The sequence below is a fragment of the Cariama cristata genome, unplaced genomic scaffold (assembly GCF_000690535.1).
Source record: "Cariama cristata isolate BGI_N322 unplaced genomic scaffold, ASM69053v1 scaffold36075, whole genome shotgun sequence".
In the NCBI taxonomy this organism is placed as follows: Eukaryota; Metazoa; Chordata; class Aves; order Cariamiformes; family Cariamidae; genus Cariama; species Cariama cristata.
In genome coordinates, this window is record NW_009618744.1 from 3,137 (window position 1) to 13,243 (window position 10,107).

The window sequence follows — 10,107 nt, forward strand, 5'->3', positions numbered from 1 at the left end:
ACTGGTGCTCTGAATAATACAATGACAGATATTTCTTAGTTAATTTTTCACTGAAACCGGCATTTTTATACTAGGTATCAGCATATGGCTTCTATGTTTATGATTTCAGCAGCATATAGAATATAATGGGAGCACTGAGATTATTTATTTAATTCTGGATGCAGACAGCACATCACTGCAGATAGGCAAGAATGGAGGAAGGCTATGTTTCTAGTCGCTTGCAGAGAAAGGAAAATTCTGTGTCAAAGCAAAAGTACGGAAGTTGTTTGTAAATCAATGTGTTGCTTGTCTAAAGTGGGGAAAAAAATCTCTGTCCACATTAGTGACATTTATTTGTGCTAGCTTATCCTGGTAAATGAACCAAAATGGCTTTTATCTGCAGTATCCGAACAAGCATGTTGAAAGTAGATAATCTGCAATACTTAAAAATTAAGTGAATTTCTTTGAAATGTCATTTATGTGTGCTCAGACTTTAGTGTGTGCGTATTTTAAGATCTATATGTAGTGTGATGGCGTGGATTATTGGTGCTTTTTTTTTTTGAAAGAGGACCTCTTAGTGCTATTTAGTGTCTTGTTACTGTTCAGTGAGAACTGAGAGAACTGAATTTATCATTGTCATCTTGATGATCATGAATTTTCTTCCCCTTACTCTACTTATTTCATTTCACTTGCATTGATTTCAATTTAAATGTTATGGCTTGAATTTTACCATGCTAGATGTTCTCCAAGTAAGAGCAGTGTTGTTGCCTACAAATACTACAGCTGAACTCTCTTGCACCTCAAGAGTATATAAATATAAAGACCTGAAAGATTGTGAATTTTTGTACTGTTTTTTGCTTCTTAACCTCAAATGTAAAGCAGTACAGAATTTGTTGTTATGTCTGTGTGTTTTCTTGGATCTCATTTGAAACAGCAGACTATTTGAGCCTATAATAAAGATGATTTTTTCTTGAGCTACTGACAGATGTTAAAAAGCTGTTGTCTAAACCTCACTGAAACCCACCATATTTAAACTCATAAATTCTTCTGACTTAACAGTTTTTCAGTATTTTAGTTCTTTATTTTAGCATCATGTTTCTTCAGTTGGTCAGTATTACCAATTCTTCAGCAAAATAGAGTAGGGCAAGATCTGAGTTTTGAGCAATTTCATATGCGATCCAAAAATCTACCTAAGAAAGTGGTGTAATATATTAGTGGCAAAAGGGCATAACACCAGCCATGTTTTCTGTGTGCCACTTATTGGGGTTAAGTAGTTTCTAAGTTGTTTAAGGAAATAAATTTGTCACCGTTGTAACTCAGAGATTTTTTTGGTTTCTTTTCCCCCGAGTGATATGTATTATTGCACACTTAAGAGTATGCTGTTATTAAATTTATGAAGGAAAAATTACAAGTGTATAGATAAGATGTATTTACTTTGCTGAGAAGTGATAAAAGAATAGAGTCATCAAGTTTTCACAATAGTGTATTAATAAACTTTATTATTCTTTCAACAGACCTCTTGCAAGTGTAAACAATGGAGGACGAGGAAAACCAAGTGCAAGTCCTGAATGAAAAGCAGGTGCCGAACTCTGAAAGTGGTTATGTGTGGCATGTCACCGATATGAATCGACTGCAACGTTTCTTGTGTTTTGGTTCAGAAGGTGGTACTTATTACATCAAGGAGCAGAAGCTGGGCTATGAAAATGCAGAAGCTTTAATAAGACTGATTGAAGAGGGTAGAGGTTGTGAAGTTGTTCAAGAAATAAAGACATTTAGTCAAGAAGGCAGAGCAGCAAAACAGGAGCCCCTGCTTTTTGCTCTTGCAATTTGCTCACAGTGTTCTGATGCAAAAACAAAACAAGCAGCATTTAAAGCTGTTCCTGAGGTGTGTTGCATACCAACCCATCTCTTTACTTTCATCCAATTTAAAAAAGATCTGAAGGAGGGCATGAAATGTGGCATGTGGGGCCGTGCACTGAGGAAAGCTGTTGCAGATTGGTACAATGGAAAGAATGGCATGGCGGTTGCTTTAGCAGTTACAAAATACAAACAAAGAAGTGGTTGGTCTCATAAAGATCTTCTGAGGTTGTCCCACCTAAAACCTGCCAGTGAAGGTAATAAAATTTATTTACCTCAAAATACTGTGTTTTAAACCTTTTATATTTACTGTGGAACTATTTTGGAAATCCGAATACCATTGTAGCCTGATGATTTCTTAGTGATAGTATCCTGTAAATTGTGCCTTAAAAACCTGGGTGGTTGTATCAGAAATTGACCTGTTTATCTTCAAGGTAAACAGAATGTGTGCCTTCTTTTTCTTCCTTATGTGGAGAGAAGATAAAACAATACAGTTCCCTTAATTTGTTCCTATTTGCTTACAAATGATGAAATAACACTTTTTCGTTACTTGGAGAAATCTGTTGGTTTCAAATATGTTAGGCTCATTACTTCTAAGGAGAATAATACGATAATTAAAACTACTGCTCTAAGTTGTGTGGAGCTGACCTTTTTATAGCTAGTTGGCAGGTCTGAGAATGAAACCTGCTAACTCGTTTGCTTGCTAGAATGATAAATACCAGTATAAAGACAGTAATCCTGCTTGGAAAATATCTTTCTTTTCAATAGGAATTGCGATAGTCACTAAATATATTACCAAAGGGTGGAAAGATGTCCAGGAAGCTTATAAAGACCAAGCAGTTTCTGCTGAGACTGAAAAACTCTTAAAGTATCTGGAGGCTGTGGAGAAAGTAAAACGTACAAAAGATGAATTGGAAGTTACTCATTTAATAGAGGAATATGGTCTAGTTAGAGAGCATCTACTGACGAACCATCTGAAATCTAAAGAGGTAGGTAAACTTCAGTAGCTTTGTATTCTCTTTAGAGTAACCCTTTTCAGAGTCTTAAGCATAGATTTCCATAAAAAACTGGCCCTTATGCTGTTTTGCAAGTTCCTTATCTGAATAGCTAATTTAAAATAAGGAAGACCTTCATGTAACTTGTACGTTTATTTTAAAATACAGTTATTTAATGTACAGATGTCAGTTCTTGTAATTTGTGAATCTCATCTTTGTTTTTCCCTCCTCTTTCTGTGATCATAGGTTTGGAAGGCATTGCTGAAGGAGATGTCCATTTCTGTATTGTTGAGAAATTTAGGAAAGCTGACAGCAAATTCAGTGCTTGAACCACGAGGTTCAGAAGTGGCAATAGTATGTGAGAGACTGAGAAATGAGAAACTTCTAAAAAAGGTAAGAACTTTTTCATAATCGTTGCCAGTCTTTGTGGTTTTTGATCTCTTCCTAAACTGTATTTCTTCAGGCAACCTTTTTACAAAATAAAAGGGATGTTCTTTGGAGGAAATGTGTAGTTTATTCTTAATACCTGCACCTTTATTTTAAAACTTGTGTTTTTAATTTATCATTGGACTTTTCCCCCCTCCATTTCTGAAACTTTTCTACAAATTAAGTATATTGTCAGCTAGGATCTTTTCTTAAATTAGGGCTGTGGCAAGTTTTACCTGTTGGGTTCATCCATTGCTTCTGAGTCTTGTAATTTAGAATCAGCAATACAAGCTTAAAAAGCGAGTGGAAGTCACTTGTGTAGGACCCTAGGGAGTGAATGAAGAAACTAGTATAGCAGCTGAGAGGAAAAAGAAGACAGAACAAAGAGACTTTCTCCTTTCAGATTGCTTTACTATCCATCAAAGAGGTAAAAAAATAAGAGAGAAGAGAGAGTTCCCCAAAAGGAGACCAAAATTTTCAGGAATTTAATGGGAGGTAGAGAAGACAAGTGGCTTTTTCTAATAGTTTTGTGAGTTGAGGAGATTAAAATCAGGACGCTAAACTTCTTCAAGACCATAGTTGAATTGAGAAGAACAGCAGTAGGTCCTTTTTTTCGAATCCCGCTGCTCTTCCCTTTCGCTGGTTTCTTCTTTAATCATACGTAGTTACTGAGGCACTGGAGAAGGGAGAGCAAAGATGGTGGCACATACCTTGATGGAAGAAAGACAATGGACAGGCATTCAAACTTGCTAAGGTTTGCTGCTGGTAGTGGTTAATGACTGAAACTCCCCTTGAGGAAAAAGATAACAAAATGTTGATAAATCAGTAAAGCAAAGATGTGGTTTAGAATACTTAGCATGCAGCAGCCACTGTTTTGGTTTACGTAGGAAGAAAGAAAAAAATGTTTGGACTGTCTTCTTGTAGTAAGAGGAAAATGAATGATGTATTCTGAAAATAGTTTCTTTGTCCAGTTTTACTGTATCTCATACAAAAGTAGTTTTCGGTTTGTTCTTTTCCTTGCTCAACTCCTTTCCACTCAGCAGGACAGGGACTTTCTCTTACTGTAAGCCTGTGATAGAAAATAGCGCTGGATAATCATAGATAGAGCTGTGAAATTTCACCATAATTCTCTTGATGGCATAACATAATATTTGGAATTCATCGGAGGATTCTGGAAAGGGAATGAGGTCAATTATCAGTAACTGACAAGTATCAGTTTGTACAACAGCTGTGTAAAGACGCCATGAACTTATTCAAATTTAACAAATTTAAAATAATAATATACTAAACCAAAGACTTTTGCAGTAGGATCTTTGTTTTAGTTTTAGTTTGTTACTTTTTTTATTTTCTTTTTTAAGGAGTTCAGATTTTCAAAACCTTACTGTTGATTGCTTTTGCCTGTAGGGTAGAATACATCCATTCCATATTTTGGTTGCATTAGAAACCTATAAAGCTGGACATGGAAGCAGAGGGAAGCTTTGGTGGCGTCCTGATGAAGACATTTTAGAAGCTTTAGATGCCTCGTTTTACAAAACTTTCAAGGTAATACAGTTCTTCATTTTGTTAAGCTTTTTAGGAATTTTCTGTTTTCTGAAAGCTTATAAAGTGATCAAGAAAAGTTTGTTGGGTGGATAACATTTTTGAAACTTTATAACAAAAATATTAGGAATTGGGATTTTATTAAACAAAGAATCAAAACTTCATGACATGTTCAGCTTTGGGCAACATTACCCCAGAAAGAATAAAAAAATAGCTCCACCTCTAGGATTGAAAGCAGAAGGAAGAAGAAATTAATATATTAATTATATGTACCTATTTTCTTTTTTTTTCTTTTTTCCTTTTAGACAGTTGAACCAACAGGAAAACGCTTCTTACTTGCAGTTGATGTCAGTGCATCAATGACACAAAAGGTTTTGGGCAGCGTGCTCAGTGCTAGTACAGTTGCAGCAACAATGTGTATGGTGAGACATTAAACTTCTTTTATTTATAACTATTTGCAACTTGAGCTGCTCTTTTGATACAAAGGTGCTCTAAAGCTGATTAGAAATCAGAAGGAAACTTACATAAAACATTTTTTGGGTACAGAAGATACGACCTTGTGCTGCACTGATAGACCAGATGCTTAAAGCTACAGGCAACCAAGTTCAGAAAGATCAATTTGAAGAAGTTGGTTTCCAGTATAAATCAAAGTGGTCAAGGCTGCTTTTTCACTTAGCTGCAAATACATTTTCATTTTTTTTTGAAAGGATTCATAGAATAATACAGATTGGATTAAGAAATTTTGGGATAATTCTTGTGTGCATTTGAGTTATCAATATGGCCTTTGTATCACAATCACTTTCCCCTCAATTTGATACTGTAAAGTTTCTTGTGTATTTATATTATAGAGGAGTTGAAATTTTGTTGGTGTTTAAAAATGTGTAGTGTTTTATGTCAGAGGGAAGAGAAGAAATACAGAAGTAGCTTTAGTTACAGTAATTAAAGCAGTTCTTTAGCTCTGATTTTTGCAATGTTTATTTACAGTAATATTACGGAATATTTAAAGTGTAGAGTGAAGCATTAGTGCATATGAGGAGCCATGCAGACTTAAATACAAAAGGATATGTCATGTTGTGTGTTTGGTAGGGAATGCTTTGATTCAGACGTTAAAAATTCTGAATAATATAACTAAAATATTTTTGTCTTCCTCTTTCTCAGGTTGTAGCACGTACTGAGAAGGATTCCCATATGGTTGCCTTTTCACATGAAATGGTCCCTTGCCCAGTGACAGCTGATATGACGTTACCTCAAGTATTAGTGAAAATGTATGAAGTATGTAAAGAAAAAAAAATAAATATAGGAAATAGCTGTTGCTAGTGTTAGAGTTTAGAAGTCTCAGCAGTTAGATTGCATTCTCTTTGTAATCAATTCCAGTACTGTGTTTAGTCTGTATTTGTATAGTAAAACACTGGATTTTTTTTCTCTCTTTTATCTAAAGAAAGTCCAGCAAATGTCATTATTTCAACTGCTGGATATTAAACGTTGTAATTTAGACTGGCAGTGTTACATCACAATAATTTGGTTTGAAAAGAATATTAAAAAAATATCAAACAAAAAAAGCTCTTGACAAAACTGAAATGAAATGAAAAAGTGAACTGTTGTTGAACAAAGAAGCCTCTATGTGTGACAAAAAATGAAGCTCACATAAAAAGTAATTTTTCCATGGTTTACTAATTTCTGTATTAACATGTCCCATCTATCGTGTTTGTTTTTTTTCTTTTAAGATTCCAATGGGTACCACTGATTGTTCCCTTCCAATGATATGGGCTCAAAAAACTCAGACAGCTGCTGATGTCTTCATTGTATTTACTGATAACGAGACCTTTGCTGGAAATACTCATCCTGCAACAGCTCTTAGAGAGTACAGAGAGGTAAATATGCTTCTGACTATTTATAATTGATAAGTACAAAATAAATAACAGTTCTAAAAATGTTTTAGAGACTGAACTAGTTGTGGCTTTTTTCAGTAAATAATTATATATTGTTAAAAACTGATACATTCTGCAGTTAGGCAGAATTAGTGCACATGCTGCACTAATTGCACATATTTAAACCCACTGAATTGCTAAAAGGATTTGTAATTATCCTACCCTGCTCGATGTACTGCAATATCAATGAAAATTTGTTTGGTATTCAGGGAATGTGTGAATTTCTGCGTTCTGTATATAATTGATTGAATAAGTTATTTATGCTTCTTACAGAATGAAATTTGACTCACAGAATTAAATTTAACTTTGATGTCTGCTGTAGATACCACAAAGTTTAAATGAAGTAATGAAGATAAGGCTGTAAGGAAGGTGTCAATAGGATGAGGTGATAGTATCTTGTCAAGAAAGCTCATTCTGTTTTAAAGGACCTACTCTAAGCTGTGCAGCTTCATAATTTTAAAATAGAACTAAGAAAAGTACCTTCTCCAAGCACATTGCTATTAGAAATTCTTATTTAATCAGCAAACAATCTTTTATGCTTTAAAGGAACTGTTTTTTAAATTACAAAAAATACTTTTTGGCAAGCATGTGTGTATGGATATTAATCTTCATATCATGTCCACTTAGTTGAAGTTAATACTAAAAATCTTTAACTTGCCCACTGTGCTTAGTTTTCTTACTTGAGATTAGCTCCCATTCCTAAATTTGTTCTTTAAACAAAGAGTTCCTGTACTCTGGCCTTCATGCCACTTGCTTTGCTTTACCTTACAGGTTACTAACCTGCAAATTTAGCAGAATTGTCCAGGCTACAGTTTTGTTGTATTTGTTCAACCAGCATTTGGAAATCCTTGCTTTAGACAAAAACACACTCTTTGACTCCTGTTAGGTGATTTGATAATTATTATGGAAAGTTTTTTTTCTCAGAATGAACTGCTGAACAGCAAATGCAATATTTGTATTTGAAATAATCTATGAATCTTAGTATTGCAGGAAAGTTGTGCTAATATACCTCATTGTGATTATTTCCATTTATTTAAATATATCTGCTGCAGGTTAAGTACAGTGTTAACAGGCAGTCTGCAATTCTGGTTATGGCATATCTAGTTTCTATCAGTATGCCTATTGAGACAGTGGTTTATGCAAGCAAGATAGCAAGATTTGGCCCTCTGGCACGTTTAAGTTACTGTATATGTGTGTTCTGATTTTTTTTTTTTTTTTTTTTCTCCTTCCTCTAGAAAATGGGTATTCCTGCTAAACTGATTGTTTGTGGAATGACCTCAAATGGCTTTACGATCGCAGATCCAGATGACAGAGGCATGTTGGATATATGTGGCTTTGATACAGGAGCTTTGGATGTTATTCGAAACTTCACTTTGGATTTGATTTAATTTTCTAGGCGTCTGCTCTTCCCAGTGGGTCCATTGCTGGCAACAGACTTCACCCTGGGAACTCCCAGCCAAATATACTTTATTAGAATACGGCACATTATATACATATCAGAATGTTACCTTTTTGTGAAGGGAAAACAAGAAAAGCAGATGAGAAATCTCTTTTCTCTTCCTGTTGCACACAATTTAAAATAACAGTGGGAAGTTTGCTAAAAGTAGCGAGAGTGTCACACAATACATAATTTGATTTCATTTAGAATACGTTATAAATACTGAGAGATTTTTAATTCCCCCTCCCGTCCCCCCCATTGCTGTGGAATGCTTGTTGGCAAGAATAAATTGATGAATTAGCTGGATGGGGCACGAAAAAAAAGTGAGTTTAGTGTTTTTAATAATGTCAGTTTAATGGCAACTTTGTTGAGAGGGATTTTTCTTTGGGCTTTTTTTAATCTTTGTATGTTAAACAAAATACTAAGGTTCAACAGTTTCCATTGTTACACTTCAAATCTACAAAAAAAGTATTTTCTGGCACATACGAGACCATGTGACTGTGATGCAGTATAAAAGTTACCCGGTGAAATTTTATACTGATAAAACTGAAAGTGAAAGAGCTCATGCTAATCTTTCTCTATCTAGGTTATCATCTGGGTCTTCAAGAGTAAAGTGTAATTCTCTTTAGATAAATTGAGGAGCAGTTTCTGTACAATTCAGTTTCAGAAGCACTATTTTAGAATTAATACACTTTACAGGAAGTTGTAAAAACTGTTTTTAGTAGAAAAAGACCTTGGAAATGGCTGGGAAGCCACATTCAGTCCATGTTGTAATTTCAGGAAGCATCAGCAGGCTTTCAGTGAGGAACATTAACAAGTGCATATGTCGTGGCCTGCTCTTGAAAGCTGAGTGGTAACAACCAGAAACAAAAAGCTACATTTTCTTCAAAAAAATGTATTCAATGATACAGAAACAATCTTCCTAATGGGAGAGTATTTCATTTTTTTAGATCTTTTTGTAGATTAACATTACTTCTGATTTCGTAAATTAATTCAAGCTAACATTTTTCAAAACTACCTCCAGTTTATAGTGACCAATTCTTAAAAACTTTTATGAAATGTACAGTTGCCTCATGTTCTCAAGATACTGTTTAGGAAGTGATTGAAACTGGATTTTTTTTTTTTCTTTTTAGTCTAATAGTAAGAGTGTGAGTAAATAAGGAGAAAGGTAGTGAGTATCTTACCACTTTGGAACAGGAATTGATAGCAATTCATGTGTATATGTATTTAATTCTCTGTGTGTGTGTTTTTATATATGTTTGTATAGGGGGGAAGTTAAAAGATCTCTTTAGTTAGATCACAATCTTAGAAAATGAGAAAGGTTTTTTTAGTGATGCTTTTACAACTGCCCCTAAGATATATGTATGACAGCCTCTTTTATGCTAATTCTGGCTGTTTTGAACAGTGAATTTGATGTTAATTTGAAAATAATTATGATTTATAAAAATAACCCAGTTGTGGTGAATGCCATGTAAGACCATATTTTTCTGCCTAAAACCCAAGCTTTTAAATGTAAAATTCAAGTTCATATTATACTTTTGATACTTGTAACACTTTTCATTATGCCTCGTACATACTGATTATAAATTCAAAGCTCGCATTCTGTAGGCTGGGTATCTCTTTTGGTGCTAAAATTTGAGGTTACATGTTACTGAAGGTATTCTGCTACATACTTATAGTCTACCTTAATAAATGAAAACAGTGAGGGAAGCCTTTTCTGACATTAAACCATGGCTTAAAGAACTGATGGTAGGAATGTTACCTTTCAGTGGACATGAATATAGTTACTTCTGAATTATCACTGCTCTTACGCTACAGCTCTGATAGAATGCTTGAAGAATACAGGACTGCCACCAGCTTGTCAGGTGACATCTAGAAAAAACAAGAGTTCCTACGAAAGCTGAGACATAGCACTGAGTTTGAAAAAGAAAATTAGCCATTTCCT

General features: G+C 34.4%; 1 protein-coding gene across 1 annotated transcript; it reads left to right on the forward strand.

Moving 5' to 3' along the window:
* The first annotated feature begins 1,513 nt into the window (after positions 1-1,513).
* TROVE2 (TROVE domain family, member 2) lies at positions 1,514-8,387 on the forward strand. The gene is made up of 8 exons (XM_009700983.1): positions 1,514-2,093; positions 2,605-2,825; positions 3,078-3,224; positions 4,662-4,799; positions 5,102-5,218; positions 5,955-6,068; positions 6,521-6,667; positions 7,960-8,387. Exons 1-8 carry the CDS (start codon positions 1,514-1,516, stop codon positions 8,110-8,112), a joined length of 1,617 nt encoding a protein of 538 aa, XP_009699285.1. The 3' UTR covers positions 8,113-8,387.
* The last annotated feature ends 1,720 nt before the right edge of the window (positions 8,388-10,107 follow it).